The sequence below is a fragment of the Calonectris borealis genome, chromosome 2, assembly GCF_964195595.1.
Source record: "Calonectris borealis chromosome 2, bCalBor7.hap1.2, whole genome shotgun sequence".
Taxonomy (NCBI): Eukaryota; Metazoa; Chordata; class Aves; order Procellariiformes; family Procellariidae; genus Calonectris; species Calonectris borealis.
Window position 1 is genome coordinate 10,081,109 of NC_134313.1, and position 21,003 is coordinate 10,102,111.

Here is a 21,003-nt window from a genome sequence, read left to right on the forward strand (position 1 = left end):
TATTAATTACTAATCTAAAAAGATTTCCTACTTCACTAGCTACTAATTTACTTATTTTAACTTTTTAAGCACTTATTCTTTGCCTGTAAGCTGATAAAGATTTGGGAAGATGATTTCATAAACAACTTGACATAATTTAGGAAGACATGAACTCTGAAAACTAGCACTATTCAGGTGTACCGGTCAACTTGATCACAGTATCATTAAAACTGTGAGCAATGAATGAATTAAGTCTTTCAAACAAAGGCAACACCGTGAAGCAGCAGCAACTTCCAGACACAAACTCCCCCAGTACCCAGAAAGTAGCTCTTAACAGGCCACCTTTGTTATGTCTTACAACTGCAGTGGCTGCCACTTTTGTCCTTCCTTGTCTGGTCTCGTGTGGTAGGGGGACAGAATCTCTTACTCACCTCTACACCTTCTCTTTAGATATGATTTAAAATAATCTCCCAAGTGTGGCTGCTATTTTCTCCTCGGATTGTTTTGAGGTATCCATTATCAAAATCCTGCTCAGACCAACCTGAGCAACAAAAAAGGTTGATGACCACGCACCTTAATAGCAGGTTCTGAGATTCATGATAAGTCATAGATTATAGAAAGACGAAGCCTACCCTTTAAAATTCCCTAAATATACACAAAGTTTTAACGTCTGCAAAAATTAGGAATAGAGGAGCAAGGGAAAAAAAGACAACAATATAATCCTCTGTATATTAGGATATATCTCATGTGAGCTAGAGAAGATCCCAACTTCCTGAAAATAGAAAAAAAAGAATTGCTCTTCCCGCTTCTCTTAGGGTGCACTATTAAAACCATTTAAATAAATGAATGCTACCAAAAAAAGAGAGTTACAAACAACAGCATAATACTCAGCCCTGTTAGATGGCATCACTTTGAAAAAAGCTACCTGTGGGTGAGCTGTATAGAGATCTTACACATGCTGACAAGTTTATTCCTTGAAATTAATACTACAAACCCAATACCTTTTCTTAACCAGGGAGGCAGGCCTGAAAAGCATAACTTATTTATCTTCCCAAAGCTTGTTTGCCATTAGGGAATGATTTTTGTATTGTTGCATTCTCAACTTTTGGTGGTCTTGGTAATAGTAATGGTATTATCATGAATAGTAGTAGTAGTTTAATAATGCTGCAATGCTGTAATATTTGGGGGGGAGGGAACTGTGTAAAATGAGGTCTATTGTAAATGCCAAAAAATGTCATTGACATTTCAATTGTGAGCAATAAAAATTAACTGACACCTTAGAAAAAATTAATTCTAAATTTTGGTTTATTTTATTGCTTAAATATAGATTGCACAGTGTGTTCTTACATTTATTGAAACTAGTTCATTAAGTACAGTACAGAATATATGACCATCAGAACAACAGAAAAATCAGCCCTACCCTGATTTTAGACAACAGGCTAGTTCTATCTTTTGAAATTAACAAGGATTTAATTTACTTTAAAGTGACCCACTACCAAAAGCTATAATTTTTCAAAATAACACAATGGGAAAGAGAACCCAAAGCAAAAGCTGGAATACATATAAACAGCTGGATACCGATTTATAAACATGGTGACAGTACTCAAAGTGTTGCAGATAATACAGGGCCAGTATGCATATGGAGTTTTTAAGTTCTGCAACTTGTCTCAAGAACATAAAGAGATAAGTGAAACAAAGCAGCTTTATACCGTACAACAGCATTCTTAATTCATTTGGTTTCATTCATTAAATACATATAACAATAGCTACCAAAACAATACATTTACAGTCACTCCCATCTCCCAGCTATCTAGAAAGGCCAGAGTGAACCAATTATCAACTTACAGATCCCTGAATTTCCAGAAAGGAAGAAATTAAATACCATGTGAACACAGAGTGTTACAAGCTCTTCATTCCCTGCACGATACCTGCACAACACCTGCATTTCCCAAACAAAGCTCATTTGAACATTGAATACATGGAAACCTATCATTAGCATAAACGAAAAATACTTCATAAACAGAACAGAAAATGAAATGCTGAACCTAGTTATTTTCACATGCAGCATTCATGCAACAGAATTCGATCACAGAAACAATCCTGTATTTACAGCACAGTCTCCATACTGCAAGAGTGCAAACAGAAGTACATTCTTTATTTCTTAGACTCCTTATTTTCTTTTTGTACAAAAGTGCACAGTGTTCTTCTTAAAAAATGACAGTGGATAAGTGTTTTACATTGTATCCCTAGGTTAGATTTACTATTTAAAAAGTTACAGTCTTTATATAGGCCAAAAAACTATTATGTCTTACCTTAAAAAAACCCCAAAAAGTGAAAACTAAAAGCTAGAGTGACAACGAGTCCTATTTATGTGTAGGCTGTGGTCTGATCAGGCTGATACGCTGCAGCAGTAAAAATCACAACGGAATGCTGTAGATAAGGGGCTGTTTCGTCATCCACTAACAGCTGTGATTGCACTGTTAAACTGAAAAGAAGGTCTCAATTACCTTTTGAGTTTTGTGAATGCTTTCTGAAAGTCTCAGCGTGTTATCTCATAGGTTTAAGTAGCTGATATTTCTCTGATGTTAAGTCACATCAGGCTTTTAAAAGTAGTCCAGTGGAATACTGTACTACACTTCAAAAAACTTAAAATCCGTTTTACAGTGGGTTTGCAAATGCTCAAAACAGTCAGCAAATTAGCTGGCCTGATAACCATTCAGATCTTAGAATTATGCAATCATAGATCAATTTAGGTTGGGACTTCTGGAGCTCATCTAAACCAAGCTCCTGCTCAAAGCAGGGCTTACTGAAGTTAGATCACTTTGTTCACAGCCTGATCACTGTTTATCTAAACTGCTGGCTAACTTAAATGTCTTACATTTATTATAGAAATTTGAGAACATTCATTCATGGTTGTGCTGCTTCAGTCAGATTCAGATAGATTAAGAGACTTCAAACTTACTATTCCTGGCATCAACGAAAGCTATTTTTCCTTTTTGCCTGCAGAATTTAGTGAGTCATAAAGACAGCCTTGACAATTATCATCAAAAGCTCAGTGATTTACTATATCAGTTTTACTTTATTTACATTTGAATAGTATCCTCAGATACATAAACCTATGAAAGTTACCATATTTTCCTTATTTCTAGAAAGGTTTGAGAATGAAACACAAATGAACAGAGAGATGCATCTCTAAAAATGCTTTTGCTTGAAAACACATGTAATAAATTCTTGGTCTTTAAATGGTTTCATCCAGTTTTCTTTCAATTTCTAAAATATCATTAAAAAGCTGTAATAAACTACAGAGAAATACCTCATATAATATATTTGTAATTTCTACATTTACGATTTAAAATGCCCTCAGTTTATTTTCTGCTATACTAAATATATCTCTCATGTATTTATACTAAAGCAGACAGTAAAATACTACTGCATTTTCAAAAGTACAGTCTGTAAACCATACACCTTAAGACATGAAAAATATTGCCCAGTTCAGTGCTTCAAGAAGAGATTTCTCCTCTCTTATGCAAAGCAGTTAACTTTTAGCAAGAAACACAGGACATATACTGGGCATATATATCTAAAAAGCATGGTATGTGATGCATCAAAAAAATACTTAACAAGTGTCCATTAATTCATTTACTGTACTTGAACACATGTAAGGTATTGGTTTTTTCCATATATTCCAAAATAAACAAGTTGGCTAGCTATGACAGCATGAACAAAAGGGAGCTAAGGTAGCGCTCCACTGGTTACACATTTATTAAGATGAAGCAAGCCAAAAGCATTCTATTTAGATAGATATATAATTGAGGTGGAAAAGAGGGAAAAAAAACAACAAACAAACAAAGAAAAAAGCTTTAACAGGTTCTTCAGTTACAATGGCTCGAATTAAAGGAATTTACAGAAATATGAATTCCTAGTGTAACTGAAATATTCATCTATATGGTAAGACAAGTTTAAAATCTGACTTTTACACGTACTCAAATATGAAAACGAAGAAACATGATATATGAAAAACCTAACTTCAAATATATTACAGAAGAAAACAACTCACGACAGTCTCATGAGTTTGGCTGGAGTAATCTGTATTTGGCTCATGTCCATCATTATTTTAAAGTTAGTTTAGATGAAATAAACAATAAAATTTGAAAACTCATCTTGTTCTTTCTATTGTACTCTACTCTAAATAATGTCCAGCAGACTTCAGAAGACACTTAATACACACAAAGATCTGGAAACTTCATCTCATAGACTGGAACAGATTGGTAATGAGCATGTCCAGCAGTAATGGTCATCGTTCCTGAGGGGCTTGGTGGAGGACTGTGTGAGAAGAATAATTAATATATATATAATTTATAATTATATAGACTGCTTGCTTTTTTATAACTTGATACACGAATAGCTGAGAAGCAAGAGTATACTACCCTCCCCCACCTCACAACCAGTATTTTATCCTATTCCTGAAATTCTAATTAAATTATCATGCCTCGTTTTTTTTCTTTGTACTCTGGTCTAAATCAACAACTTCACTGATGTTACAGAACTATGAAAATGCAAATACTATTCATACTGCACAACAGATGGGCACAACACTCTATAATAATGTCATGTACTATTTTGGGTGTTCATTTTCTAATTAGTTTCTCAAACAGATACAGCAATGTGAAAACAGCAGCATTCTTCAATACTACTGACATTCTATTATTTCTATGTATATAAGTATACTATGATATGGTTTCTGGATATTCTCCACTATCTAAAAGATTCAAAATAGTAACAAAATCAAAGTGACTGTTTTAGATGAAGACTACTCTTTTTCAGTGTACTGGTTTTGGCTGGGACAGAGTTAATCTTCTTCACAGCAGCTGGTATGGGGCTATGTTTTGGATTTGTGCTGAAAACAGTGTTGATAACACAGGGATGGTTTCGTTACTGCTGAGCAGGGCTTACACAGAGCCAAGGCCTTTTCTGCTTCTCACCCCACCCCACCAGCGAGGAGGCTGGGGGTGCACAAGGAGTTGGGAGGGGACACAGCTGGGACAGCTGACCCCAACTGACCAAAGGGGTATTCCATACCATATGACGTCATGCTTAGCACATAAAGCTGGGGGAAGAAGGAAGGAAGGGGGGACGTTCAGAGTGATGGCGTTTGTCTACCCCAGTAACCACTACATGTGATGGATCCCTGCTTTCCTGGCGATGGCTGAACACCTGCCTGCCGATGGGAAGTGGTGAATGAATTCCTTGTTTTGCTTTGCTTGTGTGCACGGCTTTTGCTTTGCCTATTAAACTGTCTTTAGCTCAACCCACGAGTTTTCTCACTTTTACCCTTCCGATTCTCTCCCCCATCCCTCTGAGGTGGAGTTAGCCAGCGGCTGTGTGGGGCTTAAATGCCTACCACAGTTAAACCACAACATTCAGTTAAGTCAATTATTTTCTGCCTACTACATGTGTTTAAGAATTCTATGACATGACCACCTGAAAGTAGTCACAATTGCTTTATAACTCATTTTTCATTCGTCATGTTCTTATTGCATAAAAGCTTACCGAATGGTGAGTTCCAGTATCTGTGCAAGTCTATCATGAAGCAAGTTTGCCTAGGAAAAAAAATTAAAATTGAATTATTAACAACTATATAATGAACCAAGCTAAAATGAATGTGCCAGGCCATACTCAGTGAGTGTGTTTCACACCACCACATGGCAAAATCTAGGCAGCATTTCATATCTCAATTTCTTTTGTCACTGCTGAAAGGATTCTGAGCCCTGAAAAGGCATGTGAGATTGAGTGAGCCTGTCTTGAGAGTGCAAGGAATTATATAGCAAATTTTGCTGTTGCAGATAGGAGTTTAACAAACCTGAAATACATTTAGTTATTCAAAATATATTGGGGTAAATACTGCTCCAGTTATCCCAGGATGAAATAGGAACGGACCATGAATCTAGATTTCAAAGATAGTACGGAAAACATTAAGATGAAGAGTGTATGAGATTTCCATTCCTTTTCAAATGGTCTAGGAACAACCAAAACCACACTTTAAATAACTGGAATTTCCCAACCTTAATAGTAGTAGAGATAATAGCTGAAGACAAAGAACTGAACTTCTTAAGAAGTAACAGCAGCAGTGACATGATAACATAAATCACCTTTAGCCAGTACATCCCCATTAATGCTTATACTAGTATCTTCAATGCTGCAGAACATTTTTCAGAAACTCACTTTGGTTTCACATTGTGCTGCGATTTCTTCAAATGGCGCTTTTTGGAATTTCTCAATCACAAGACGCCTTTTTTCTTTTTCCTGTTCTTCAAGTCCGTTGTTATCTTAAATAAAAAAAAAGAGACAAATGTTATCTTTGCCTATCAAGTATAAGCGATATAAACCTTCAAATGTGCACTGCAGAAGCAAACAAACACTGTGTTTGAAGTGATGCAACCATACTCAAGCAAGCTGTCATCTGTCATTGCTTCTAAAGCAAAATACAGACACAATTTCAGGGAGCTGGTTTGAGGACCTCAGTTTTGCCCCTTCCTTACTACATGCTTTAATTACGAGTACATCCAGGCTTCCTTTTGTTTTATTATCTGGACTTAAGACTGCACTTCTCTCTCACTGCACACAAGTTCAGGAGTATCCTCCCTCCCACTGTCATGCAGACAGGTAGGCAGGATTTTCTATTAGAATTTGGGACAAGTGAGTTCAACCTCCAACGGCTGAGTGAACCTACAACCAGCTGGAACTTTGCAGCATGTAATGAATTTAAGTACCTCAGTGATTAGGCAGGTTTGGAAAACTGTCAGATTGAATTATTGTTTAAAATATCAGTGTCCATTGTTTCAAACATCCATGTCTAATCCATGTTTCTGACAGGATTTTGGTGGACTGGACAGCATTAATTAGTAATTACTTATAGTGACATGAACTAAGGAAACTGGATAATTCTGAGTTCTGGTAGGTGGGTTGCTTGTCAGAAAAATATTCTTTTAAACAAATCGGATAGATATGTATCAATACACTAACTAAAAAATGGAGTGTTTTTGAAGTCCACAAGGTGTACCTTACAATCTATTTTCTGAATGCATTGAAGACCTGAAGATCGTAATATATAAAAAATATTTAAGTTGTGTTATAAATAATCACTCAATGGAATTTGAAAATCTCACGTTATTTATAAATTTGCCCTTACAGGCCAAGCTAATAGATGACAGGTATTTCCAGATGCTTTACATTCAGTCACATTAGCTTCAGAAAATGAATTGACTAAAATTATCAAGATATCATTTCAGAAATTTAGAAATAAATAACTGAAGTTTTAAATAAATTTACTAGCTGAGGAGAAACAAATGTAATATTTTAATTATGTTATTCTGGCAACACCTTTTTCTCTAGCATTGCCACAGTAAACTAGACCTATGCTGCATAAACACAGTTGTAATAAATCTTACCAATTGCTTTCTTCAAAGCTTCAAAGGTGATTTCTTCAGTATTATCAACCTAAACACAAAGAAACAAAACCCCTTGAACCTCACATATAATAAGCTTCTAAAAAATAAGGAATGTGATAAATACAGAAGGTCAAAATGGCCACAGAGCCATGTTCCTAGACAGCGGTTGCAAATAATAGCAATTGCTTCCTGAGACCAGCTGAGTTACCAGCAATGTGACACTAAAATAGGAGATGGTAGTGGAGGGTAAAGTGAAAAATGGTTACTGCTTTACGCTAACTTCGTACTGGTATGGGCTCCAAATAATTTGGTGCTTTTGTCATAAACATTGGAGCTAAAGGGCTCTTCACAAAACGCTATATCTGATGCACTGAGAAAATTTGTTCATTTAGCAATATGAATACCCATTTGCTGCTGCAGATGTACTTCATTAGGAATTGCTTGGGGCTGCAAAATTACCAAAGATGCATGAACATTTCTCTGAAGAGCTCCAGCTCATGGATCTTTGTGTTTCAATTCTTTATAGACCTCAAGTTTCTGTATCAGTAAGTATATTTACAGTGAAACCACCATGATAGTATTAGGGGAGAATGCTTAGATGGTAGAACAGTGTTCACCTGAATATAACATGGTTTCTTGGCTTGGACTGCCTTACTTTGATCCTTCAAAACTAACTACATGTAAACAGGCAGCACTTTTATTTTTCCTTATAAACACTAATTGTTTAGAATGGTCTAATATGATTTAAGATAAAAGATCTGTAAGGTAGCAAAAAGTTATTTCACCCAATTCAGAAGACACTGAATTCTTTCAATTTTTTAATTCACTGACTTGACCTACTGTAAATGGAAAAGCCAGGAGAAGTAGCTGTTTCCTTTTTACATCAGTGTTATTTCAGTGGATGGAGCTGTAAATGATACTTTTCTAACAGATTTTACTACATTAGCATTGTATTCTCTACGTCTGAATATATAAAAGGTTAATAAATAAACAGCAAAACTCCCTTCAAGTCAAATATTTGTGGATATGGCTAGAGATTAAGAGTATTCAGGTTTTGAAATAATCACCTTTTATATGATTCATATTTGGTAAATATTACTTGTTTATAGCAGCCTTTCAGATTTCTAATTAACATCCGTAGTAGTTACTGATATATGATTGCATTATATTTTGTTATTAATATCACAGAAGCACTAGCTGCTTTTACAAGTGCTTTCATCTTATAAATGGAGACAACCATGGAATAAAGCATCTTCCTGAACAGGATCCACTAACAGACTCGCCACAAAAAACCAAACATTGATTGTGCTGACAAAAGAATTGCATTTGTATTGTATACAATAATCGGTATCTTACGGATAAAGAGTGTTCTACCTCAGAGAGCGTAGAAATGATACCATACATCATTAATCCTAAAATTTCCATTAATTAAATAGTTTATCCTCTCAATCATAAAGCCTTATGCTCCTTTTTTTTTTTTTTTGCAGTTTAATTCTGCTGACAGTTATGGATTGTGTTATATTTACTAAGCTACATAGCAAGAGACCAGATTTAATATCCTCATGGACTTTTTTTCCTCCTCTTGAGTTACATCCAGTGTACCATCTTATGTTGCAGGTGGCCAAAAACACGCATTACGAGGGAACAAGAATTAGCAAAAACTACAGAGCACCATTACTGAAGGAAGGGGAAGAAGTTGAGTCACCATCCCTAGAGGTATTTAAAAGACGTGTAGATGTGGCGCTTAGGAACATGGTTTAGTGGTGGACTTGGCAGTCCTAGGTTAATGGTTGGATTCGATGATCTTAAGGGTCTTTTCCAAGCTAAACGATTCTATGAAAGTTTTTCAGATGTTCGTGATTTAGGTATCAAGGTGCAGTAAGCAAATTGGAAAATACTGGCTCTCCCTTTGTATTGTAAACAAACATTGTAAAGCATCTAACAGAGGAATACTTTTTTTCATGTGTTTCTGATTCATAAAATTCTTGCTTTTAAAAGAGACAAACAGTAATTTATTATCCAAGACACTGTACCATATTAAACTGAGAACCCATACAAAGATTTTGATTTATCTACAACTGCTATATCCTCTTCAAAAAATATCTATATATCAATGCTTGACATAACATGAGCATAATCATGTGAATTCTGAAATAGAAACTTCTCTCACTTAATTCTACTTTCAAAAGAGATGTTCAATCACATATAATCACATATAATACATGATTTTAAAAAAGGATACTAATGGCAAACACTGCCATTCCTATTATGAGCATTTACTTTCTTCAGAAAGCTAAAAATTGTGATAATCTGGGTTATTTTTAAAACACTTTTTTCTTCTTGCTCCTAAACTTTTATCTAGTTTATCTGCATCCTTGCTAAAGCACAATATCAAGAAGTGAACACAGAATATCATCTGAAGTATCATCAGCACAGAGCAGAAAGGAATAATAATAATGATGCAAAACATAAATCACTTCTGTCAGTAAGTTCTAAAATGAGGCTTGCTCCTTTACAATAGCCTAATATTACATTTTTAACCAACATTCAGCTTGACTCTGTCCACACGTTCTGTTTCATGCCCCAGCCGGTTTGTGCTTTAAGATGCTAAAGATAGGATTCATTTGCAGGTACAAACACCTCAATTTCAACAGCTAATCTCCATCACAGCCAGCAGAAATCTGGTTAATAAAAATCAGCAGAACCTTGAAAAAGATTCAGTAGAAATGGAAATTTATTTTAAGAAATACTTCAAATGAAGTGTCAAAAGATGTGGGATAATTTTAATTATAATGCAGTCTTCCCAAGGGATAATTAGCATCAGCTCCTGTACCCTACATATGACCTATTTGTGCTACCTTACCCTTCCCATGTCTTTAAAGCACTGAGTGCTAAACTCCTCCGGAAGGCAAAAGTGATAGTGTAACGCTGCTGAGTCTTTACCTGCCCCTCTCACGGACAGCAGGTCTCCCACTAGTCTTGTATCTGTCAGCCCCATGTTGATGAACAAGACTCTTAGATACTTCAAATGATGCAGGGATACAGATGCAGGAATTTTATTTGATCCCTCAAAATGCAAATAAAATTTTTTAGAATATTTACTCATAAAATATTAGTTGTTCGGCATATATATGTATTGCTACCCCATATTCTGCAGTATTATCTGTAAAAACTATAGTGACAAAATACTTTACATTTTTATACAGCAAGATCAGTATCAGTGTCTTTGACAACACATTTCTACAAATATAGGAGTTAAAAAAAAAATCAAAACCCCAAAGCATTTAACATCGCTATAACAATTAGATATTAGACTTTCTGGGAAAACATCATTTGCACTTCCTCCCCCTCCCCCCAAAGATGCGGCTTTAAAATATCCCGTGATTTTCATACCTTATCCTCTGTGTTGTTGCCAGGCAGAATATCCACCTGAATCGATACCGTGTCCACAATGCTCTTCCTCCTGGAGAGTCTGTCCTCATCTAGAAGAAAAACAACTTATCTCACTTTGTGTAACAGTTGAAACATGATCAATCAAATTTCTACACACCAGATGCAGATTTGTTTCAATATACCTATATAACCCAAGACCATCTATTTTATTATTTGGATTGTTATGAAAAATGATCAGTTACTGCTCTAAACTATTAAATATGAAGGAAAATAACCTTTCTATTGTCCCTTCCCCCTCTCATCCCAGATCTTGCCAACATTCCCTTGAAAGTTCAGAATTTTAAAAAATGAGATGACATCTTATTCAAATGCATAATAAATAACATAGTACATTGCTGCAGAGTAATTTACAAAACCCTGAACTTACTTTGGCTGTGAAATTGAAATATTAAGGTCTTAATTTGAAGGTATTCTGAAACAGAAAAGGGCTTGTTGGAAGATGACTCATTGACAGAAGAAATAAAGATTTCTGAATGGAAATGAACCGTAATCCTTCCTTATTCGTGTTGCTACAGGTACCATATTCAGTGAGTCTAAAAATCTACTTGGCAAAAAAAATTCTCTCCATTTCTAACTTCCTACAAACATTTTAGCAAGTCCAGCTAGCCTAAAAAGTTGTCAGAGTAAGACCAACTGTGCTGATACTAAAAGCAGCACAACAATTTCATTAATGCATAAGCAGATTATCATCAAATGATCCATCAGTTGATGGATCTTCCTTTTATGACGCTATTCCTGAGACAATACACCAATAATCTTTTCTCATTTTTGACATTCAATATATTAACATAAAATTAAAAAGAACAGTAAAAATGCATTTACAGACGTGTCATAAAGATCCTCTGACAAACAGAGACTTGAATGGCCTGACTTTCGTGTATCTCATTTACAAAACCATGAATTGCCATGTCACATTTTAGATTTTAGCCGAGATCAAGCCATTTGGATCTGGCCATTATTATTTGACGACCTGCACTGCACATAGCTAGAAGCACTTACAGGCACTTGATACTAAGATAAGGATAAGGAGAATGACTGCAGAACTCCCCAACCACAAGGTAATTTATGCTGTTTCTTCCACAACCTTTGTTTAATCCACTTCTAGCAAAGCACTTTTGCAGTGCAAATATTGAGCTTGAACAAACAGAATTCATTCCAGCGGAGCTGAACATACTCAGCTTTTAAAAAATCAAGAAATAACTTTCAGAAGTCATACAAATGAAATGCCATTTTAAGATCAAGCGGCAGTGAAAGAACAAGATTAGTGAAAAACACCTGAATTCTAGCTATCTTTGCCAGGTTCTCAGAGTCCCTGAGCATTTGAAGTAGCATTTTGAAAGATTTACTTAATTTTTAATCCCTGACGGCTCACCGGTACACGACCCAATACATAGAGTCTGAGGAAAGCACCTTAGCCCTCAAAAGTAAACACAGGACAAAACTACATCTTTGCTGCCATCTTGCTGCTTTCTCTATAATTGACATGCCAACACCAGAAGATACATTTTTGGGACTACTTTGGATAGCATTCATTTTTATAATGGATGCCTCACTATACTTGCCTCATAAAAATGCCCATTATTCTCTAATTTCAATACATTAAGTGGGTAAAAAATTGTGAAAATTGCCATTTTTTCTGTTATGCTATAAAGCTCATCTCCACACACACGAAGAGCCCAGAGGCACGAGGGCTGTGGTGGAGTCCCAATACCCGCTGCCCCAGCCCCTGCCAGGGCTGTCCCTGGAGTCTTGGCCCCATGGGGCAACGTAAGCAGCTCTCTGGGCCACCTCACTGACCGAGTCGGGGTCAGCGCCTGGGGTATGGGACGCATTGTGGGATGCAGGGAAACAGCATCTTGGGATTGCACAAGGCTTAGTATGGGATGTTTAGGGGAGGAACCAAGGGTGGGGAAAAGGAGGATTGAGATGGTTTGGGGAGGCGCAAGCAAGGAAAATAGAGGGATAAAGGGATAAAGGCATCAGACGCATGTAAACCGGTTGCTGATCAGTACACGCACCTGGCCATGCCCTGAGCCTCATCAGTGCAGCCTGTCCCGTCTTCTCATTAAATCCCATTTCTCTTTTCCTGGGTGAGGGGCTCTATTCTTTGTGCAGGTGTGTGCATGGGGGTCTGAGCGCAGCAACTGGAGTCAGACCACGGGTCAGAGGGACTGCGTGTCTGGAGCGAGCGAGGGCGCACAGCACCAGTGCACGGTAACGAGGGAATATCAAGCTGGACCAGCAGGCAAGTAGATCAAGTGGCCTGGGAGCTGGGGTGTCCGCGCATGTCTGTCTCTGTGTGTCAGTCTGTCTCTGGGGGGAATGCACCTGGAGGGACCAGGAGGCCCAGGCCAACTGTCAGGAAGAGCATGGAGCTTGGGGGGTTGACTGAGACCCATTACCATGCACAAGGGGGATCTGTACCAGCAGGTGGACTGGGGCTGCGGGCCCTGGGGACTCACATGCCCAAGCGCCAGTGACTGGAGAGACTGGGAACCAGGAGACAGATGGTGGGGAGACAGTGTCTAAGCCCAGCTACTGCTGGGATGCACACAGAACATATGCATGTATACATGTCCCACTAACAGACCTTTATCCTGAACAGCCAGTGAGTAAGATGAATCATCGTTCTGTGAACAGCTGAGAGCTTCTTCCAACTTTCTACCAAGTTCTTACAATTTCACTCACAGAGGTAATTAGTACTATCACAAAAATGATATCTATAGCCCTACTACCTGCTCAGGTAAAGAAAATAAGAAGCTACCATATTGTAGAGTTCCAAATCAAGAGTAAACACAAAGGCAAACCTTGCAGCAGCTAACATTGCTATAGGTATATCAAGGAGATAAACAAAAAAAAAGCGGAAAGGAACACTAAGTACAACACAATTTCTGGCCTAAAGGTCTAAAGGCCTTCTAAAAGCATTTTTTTTTTTTTGACTGTGCACATCCTATACACACACCACAGCTAGCAGGAGAGCAGGCTGACCTTCATCTCATTTTTACCTTTTGACTTGTGTCTGCATTTATGAGGTTTTTTGCCTGATGGAAATAGAGCTAAATTAAAAAAAAATATGTACGTATAGACAAAAAATGATTAAATGTACATTTAAATTATCAGCTTCCCCCCTCCCCCAAATAAGGAAGAGAACAAGGTACAAAAAGTTGCAAATATGAATGTCTTTCAAACAGATAACAAGTGCCAAAACCTGAAACAAAGACAGGATGATGCTGTTATGTCTATAAGTCATTGTTAAGCATTATATCATTGATATTCAGAAATACTAGAAATAATTAGGATAAAATCTTTACTGGCTTTTGGGTTCAATCACAGCTTTCACAGGAATATACCAATGGGTCCATTTTACTAAAATGGATATATTTTGAAACACTATATTCTACCATTATAATATAATAGTAGAAATGAAACGTTTAATTGAAGCAAAAAATGAAAAGTTTCAGTATTCCAAAATATTCACTTTGGTCCTGATTTAGTTAAATGAAAACCTTGGAAGCTCAATATCCCACAGGATCAGAGATTAATGATCCTAACTGGATATGATAACAGACATGGAACCAGTTTTGGTTACTGCTCTTTACAAAAAGATTGTAAAAAAACCCAAAATAATCTGATTCACATACACTAAGATTTGGCATTAAATATGGCCATTTCTCATCACCTGAGGATGCAGTTAATCACATACCTGCAGCTAAACTCACTTAATCTTGATGTCAGAACTTACATATCTTCCTGAGTAGCAATGCATTTTTATCAAAGTATCCAAGAAAACCCTAGCAAGGTCATTTGGGTACAAATACATTTCAATTTCTAGAAGAGACTTAACATGAATTTCAAACCAGACTACCTTTCTCATTCCATTCTCATTCACTCAAAGACAGTAAAAATTTGAAAATGTAACATTTCCTTACTTGCTACCTACCTCTTTTGCCAATACTAAAATACGATGTTAACTGTATTTTTCGATGCCAGAAGAAATAATCTGTCAAGTATAGTAACATTTTCCTTTTTAGAAGAAGACAACCAGCAACAGAAAACACAGACACTGCAGCTGTGTCTCAGAACATATCACTAGTTTGCCTACTAGCACTTGGGACAAAACACATCTGCTGTTCTGGAGAACTCATTCCCTCCCATAGCAGCTATCCAAAAAAGCTTATTCAAGTGCAGGCAGCAATGTCTCTAAATCATACTGCAAGTGTGACAGATCTGGCATTCACTGTCCATATGTACTATGTTTCTTTCTATGCGTGAGCTACAAAACACAGGAATCACATTTTCCTGCTAGGTACTTTTATTTCACAAAAAGGTCATGCTTCAGACTGGGATGTCCCATAGTCTATTACAATAGCAACCAGTTATGTACAGCCACAAAACACGCATGGTTAATAAAACAAATTGTTCAAGCAATTTTTTTCAGTAAGTTGCTCAATTGGCTATTGAAAATATATTAAAAGCCGAAAACACACAATGTCACAGACTAGCTAGTCGTTCATACACTATTCGTGCACCCTGCGTAGCACAAACTCTCACAAATCTTCCTCAGGTGTACTTTATTTTCCTTGTGTTACCTGACAGTAAGCTAGCATAGGTATCTAATGGAGGAAAACATAACATTCTTGATTAAATTAACATCTGCTCATTGAGAATTTGACTAAGGCCAATAACTCAAGTCAGCCCAAGGCCATATGGCAAAAGGATGGAATACGTTCCATCCAGTGTTTACATAAAAAGGATAAGGTATGCTGACTTGTATAATTCTTCCTCACCTGCTAACTCAAGTTAACACAGAAAAACAGTAATAATCACTACTATCTTCTCAGGTATTCTTTGAAAAGCAAAGACTTCATTAAAAAGAGTTGAAGTGGGTTCAGGAACTTTCTGCCCCACCTCCTGAATTTAAGGAAAAAAAATAAAAGGACACAAAGTTGAAACTTCTTAGCAATAATACAGTAGCTAATGAGAAAAAAAGAACATCTTGAGAAAACAAAATTATACTTTGATTAAGTTTTGTTGCCAAATAGTCACACTACACTTCACTGGCACACAACACATTAAGCAAGCATTCTTAATAACTGGTACTTAGCAGTTTTGCCACTAATCACCACTTACCTGTTACCTGGGGTACATATGGAACTGACAATCTTTCCACACTGTATCCACTGCCTCCTAATGATTCTGCAATCTTGTTTGTCAGGAAAAATAAATTTTTTTCGTGCTTCTCTAAGGATTTTGGAAGACTGTCAAAATATATATTTGAAGTTATTATCTACCAGTAGAGATTTGTTCATTAAGTAAAATACTTTTATAATGTCTGCAAGCAACCAAAAAGGGTCAATGGTAATGATTTGATACAAATAAAACTTGCTCAGTTATTTAGGAATGAATATACACTCCAAAATGAGTCCATTGAATACCTCTGCAATATTTTAATCTACCTTAACACTTCTTGGTTATCTAAATTATTTTCCTCACCTATTCTGCTACATATTGAGAGAATATGGTCTCTGTTAAATGGAGAAAACTGCAGAGTAATAGTATTTGCCATTTGCCAGCAATGTGCCCTTGCGACAAAAAAGGCTAAGGGTATCCCAGGCTGCATTAAAGTATCGCCAGGAGGTCAAGGGAGATGATCCTTCCCCTCTACTCAGCACTGGTAAGGCCACACCTGGAGTACTGTGTCAAGTGCTGGGCTCCCCAGGACAGGAGAGACATGGACTTATTGTAGGGAGTCCAACAACAGGACACTAAGGTGGATTAAGGGACTGGAGCATCTCTCCAGTGAAGCAAGACTGAGAGCTGGGACAGTTCAACATGGAGAAAAGAAGGTGGATCTTATCCATGTGTACAACTACCGTAAGGGACGGAGGGTGGAATAGAGCCAGGCTCTTTCAACGGTGCCCAGTGACAGGACCAGAAGCAATAGGTACAAACTGAAACAAAGGATGTTCTGCTGGAACATCAGGGAACACTTCACTGTGAGGGTGACAAAGCACAGAGAGGTTGTGGAGTCTCCATCCTTGGAGATATTCCAAAACCATCTGGATGTGGTCTTGGACAGCCTGCTCTAGGTGACCTAGCTTGAGCAGGGGGGTTGGACCAGATGATCTCCAGAGGTCCCTTCCAACCTCACCCATTCTGTGATTCAGTGAAAATGCATTCTGCTGCGTTAGCACTTCTATCTGGACAATATGATGCTTGGTGTAAGTGCCTCTGACTACAATAAAAAAAGTCTGAAAACCAGATTTTTTTTTCCCATACATGCATATATGCTTTTAATGCTTGGTTTTCTTCTGCCTATCCTGTACACTATTAAACCTCTAAATTATTTTTCACATATGCAACATATTTCAATGATGCGTGATTTTTAATAGTAAAATGGGTACTTCACTGTTCATTAATTCACATTCTATATCTACTTACCTGCATTTGTCTTTGAAAATTGTTTCTGGTAGAAAATAAGATGCTTCCAGACTTCTAGTTTCGATGACCTGAAGAAAACCAAGACAAATAGTACAAATGGAGTAGTTCCATAGCTATTTTCTCCAATGACTAAATTGTTTAAAGAGGTTCTACTGTAGCAGATTACCAACCCTTCACTAACATCTACCTCAGCACAAATGAGGCCTTTAGAATTTCTTTTAAGGAGAGATTGTGGCACTCACCCTTTAGACTAAAAATCTGGTTCTCATGGTCTTGTGCACGTCAGCACTGTTTTACTAAAGCCACTGGGGCTGTAAAGTCTTATACCAGATGGGGATTTAGCCCATTATATATGGTACCATAACCAAAATAAAAATGCTATACCTTGAGAGAAGAATATTCTGTGCAGTTTTAAGAGTCAGCAAGTAATGCCATTGGAGACCAAAGACAGAGCAGTGTTGGTGGACACAAATATAGGAGATCAATGCCACAAGCAATTACGTGACCGAAGTTATTTACCCATTTTACAATAGAACGTGTACTGTTGTAAATGACTTAAATTACTTAATTATGTGTTACCTTGCTGACATGCTGACAAAAAGCAGGAACTGCAATCATCTGACTCAGAAAGTTTAGATACGCTGCAACCAATGCCATGACACCACAACGATTAAACATTGGCAGATTATCCTCATTGATGATGGCAATGTCCTGAAATATAAAGGATAGCATTACACTCTCCAAGTTAACAGGCTGTTCCAAATATATGCAAGTCAAAATTATTATTAGTAACACTATCTGAGATATGATGACTATCTAGTATCACTTGGCATTTATAACCTCTCACCTTAAAATTCTAGTCTTCTAGCTCACTCTTGAATTAGGTATATATTGATCTGAAGTTAGAGAGCTTGAAGGATTCAACCCCTAAAAGAAGAGAAATAAATCTACTCCACTCAAACTTCTGTTTTGCAGAGAGTACAAGTTAATGACCGGTAGTCTCTTGTCCTTAAGATTCCCATAAGGGCTACCTGCTGATCATAACTTTTTCCAGGAAAATTAGAAACAGTAGTTTAGTAATAAAAATCTCTCTTGTGAGGCACAGATACAGTACCATAAAGGGAATTATTTAATGCTTATTAGCATTTCTGTGTTTATTCAGATGGTATTATTTTTGCTCTAGTAAAACTCCTAATGTCGTTTTCATCAAGTAAGGATTTGGTTCAGTGACATATTGTAAAATTAAGGATGCACTCTGCATTTCAGGAGTTTCATAATGCAGGTGCACATTAGGGAATAAGGCTAATGACAGAGAGTGAACTGAGAATACAGGACACAATTTCATCAAATTTCCATGGCACATGCTAGGACTATTTTTTTGAATGCTTTAATTTCAACACCAATAAACCTACTAAGTTATACAGTTTCACTGAGGACTGTATGCAAGTATGAGATAATGTTTGATCCTGTAAAAGAAATGTTAAGGAATAAAGCCTGTCAACACACTCATAGAATTTTACTCTAAGGTAAGATTAAATAGCCCGGTTTGACAAATATTTCCAACCAATCAATTAACCAAAAGCTTTCTTCCAGGATGAGGACATTCCATATATTTTATACGGAACACTGATGCAAGACTGTAAGAATACCTTGTCAATCTGCTAATGAATATATCAGTGATTCTAGGAATGTTTCAAAAGATTTCCACATCTGCTATATTTCCTGAAGAGAACATGTTGTAGAAGTTTGTAACAAATCTGATTAGTTGAAGTTTCCCTATTAATAAGTGTTATGTACAAAGTGCACTTCCTTAATGAATCAATCAAATTAGGACTGCATGATTTGCAATTTGAAGATCAATATGCAAACAAAAAAAGTTATCTACATCTCCAATTACCAATATAAATTGTCAATCAGTGAACCCAACACTGATTCAGACTCATACCTGCAAAGCAACAGCCAATCGAATGAGGTCAATAACCACTTCTTCATTGGCTAGTTCAATTGTGGTAAGAGCTAGAGATGTAAACAGCAGTTCAAAGTTTTTTTGGACATTGTCTTCTTCTTTACAGCCTAAGTAGATGTGTCTGTACAACTGCTGACCATGCTATAAAAGACAAAAAGGGGAAAATAAGTATTAAAATTATAGAATAATTTAGGTTAGAAAGGATATTTAAAGGTCCTCTAGTCCAACTCCCTACTCCAAGCAGAGCCAACTTTGATGTTAGATCATTTTGGATAGAGAATTAAAAAAAAAAAAAAGAATAAAATACATGTATACACATACACAAACAAGTACCTGATTAATCAAGAAGACCACTAGTTTGCTGCCATAACAGTAGCTTCTTTATAAATACTATTTAATTAATGGTACTATTAATAGTACTTTAATACTATAAAGTACTATTTTATTTTATGTAGAAGTGTACGGATGGGCAAGATGATACAGAGAATTGCACATGAATACCGCACTGTCTGTCAGACATCGGCACTCATTTCCTATTGAAATATTCAGAAAAAAAATTGCCCATTTATGAAAAGGAAAAAATAAAAAGTAGATCTCGAAACATTCTCAAGAACGTCCAAGTAACTGAGGACATAAGGGTTATCCTTGTGAAGACAACAAATTTGTTCATTAAGGAAGTCTCCTTGAAGAGCAAACTGAGAAAAAATTCTTCTAGAGGATGTTTCAGAAGATGAGTAGGGCTCTTTTACTACTGTGCACATGGAGACTCTAGCTCTAGTGAAGAACACGTTATCTAATGAAAGACCCTCAACTTCAAAAGAGACTTTCCTTCTTAACACTGTCCTTAACCAAATCTTTGTAACAAAACTATTATTTCAATACAAAAAGATGAAAATACAGAAAGGCAAGTTAAGAAGAAGGTTTTGTATGTAACACATGACTCAATACCCCAGCATTCTTAATTTGTAGAGGATACTGGTCTGTATCAGTTGACACAGTTAATTTTCAAGATCTAAGGACTGATGCTTCACCTCTGGAAGTACTAGTTCAGCTTTAGAAGGAGAAAGAAAACTCTTTTTTAACAACTGTTTTTCAAGCAGGGCATATCACTTAAGAAATAATAAAGATGCTGTTTCTTATTACTTCTAAAATCAAATATATAGTTGTTCAAATATATGTTTTATTAGCAAAGCACAGAAGCTACTATGAAACAAGCACAGTAAAGGTTAGCTGTTTGAAGACACAGTATATTTGGAAAATAAAAGTAATGAAATTATGCATCCCACTGATACAGAATTGCACCTAGATATGAAAATAAATTACGTGGATTTTCTTGACACGAAGTATCTTTCTAGAAAACTGCAAAATGCAAGAAGTTCAATATTTCCTTTTAAAGAAAGGACAGAAATAAACCTCCTGGCTTTGAAAAGGTGGATTGAGCTGAAGAGAGTTTTGAGTCTACGTCTGGTTTAACTCCACCTAATTTTAGGTACTGAAATTCCAAAGTACGATACACAATTGCCTTAGGATCCCCATCTAACATCAGATAAGCCTAGATGGTCATTCAGATCTTAGGGGGCTTTGGAGGTGTTTCACCCCTTTCCTTTGATAATGCAAGGAATCTAGGAAGAGTAGGCTGCTAACATACACAAATAAACTAGGTGAGTAACATTAGGTTTATGATATGCACCTGAAACAGTATCACATGGATAATTA

The 21,003-nt window shown here is 36.6% G+C and overlaps 1 protein-coding gene across 11 annotated transcripts in view; it reads right to left on the reverse strand.

Annotated features, from left to right (window-relative positions):
* Positions 1-1,266: 1,266 nt before the first annotated feature.
* EFR3A (EFR3 homolog A) overlaps positions 1,267-21,003 on the reverse strand; it is an 87,307-nt gene continuing 67,570 nt past the window's right edge. For 8 of the 11 annotated variants that reach the window (XM_075141150.1, XM_075141149.1, XM_075141151.1 and 5 more), the window contains 10 exons: positions 19,267-19,428; positions 17,901-18,032; positions 17,322-17,389; positions 16,011-16,138; positions 13,886-13,936; positions 10,821-10,909; positions 7,428-7,476; positions 6,202-6,305; positions 5,530-5,579; positions 1,267-4,302 (listed from right to left, as the gene is read on the reverse strand). In XM_075141150.1, the coding sequence (XP_074997251.1) occupies positions 4,197-4,302; positions 5,530-5,579; positions 6,202-6,305; positions 7,428-7,476; positions 10,821-10,909; positions 13,886-13,936; positions 16,011-16,138; positions 17,322-17,389; positions 17,901-18,032; positions 19,267-19,428 (939 nt within the window). In that variant the 3' untranslated portion in view covers positions 1,267-4,196. The remainder of the gene's footprint in view (positions 4,303-5,529; positions 5,580-6,201; positions 6,306-7,427; positions 7,477-10,820; positions 10,910-13,885; positions 13,937-16,010; positions 16,139-17,321; positions 17,390-17,900; positions 18,033-19,266; positions 19,429-21,003) is intronic. The other 3 variants (XM_075141148.1, XM_075141147.1, XM_075141145.1) reach the window with 2 other exon arrangements.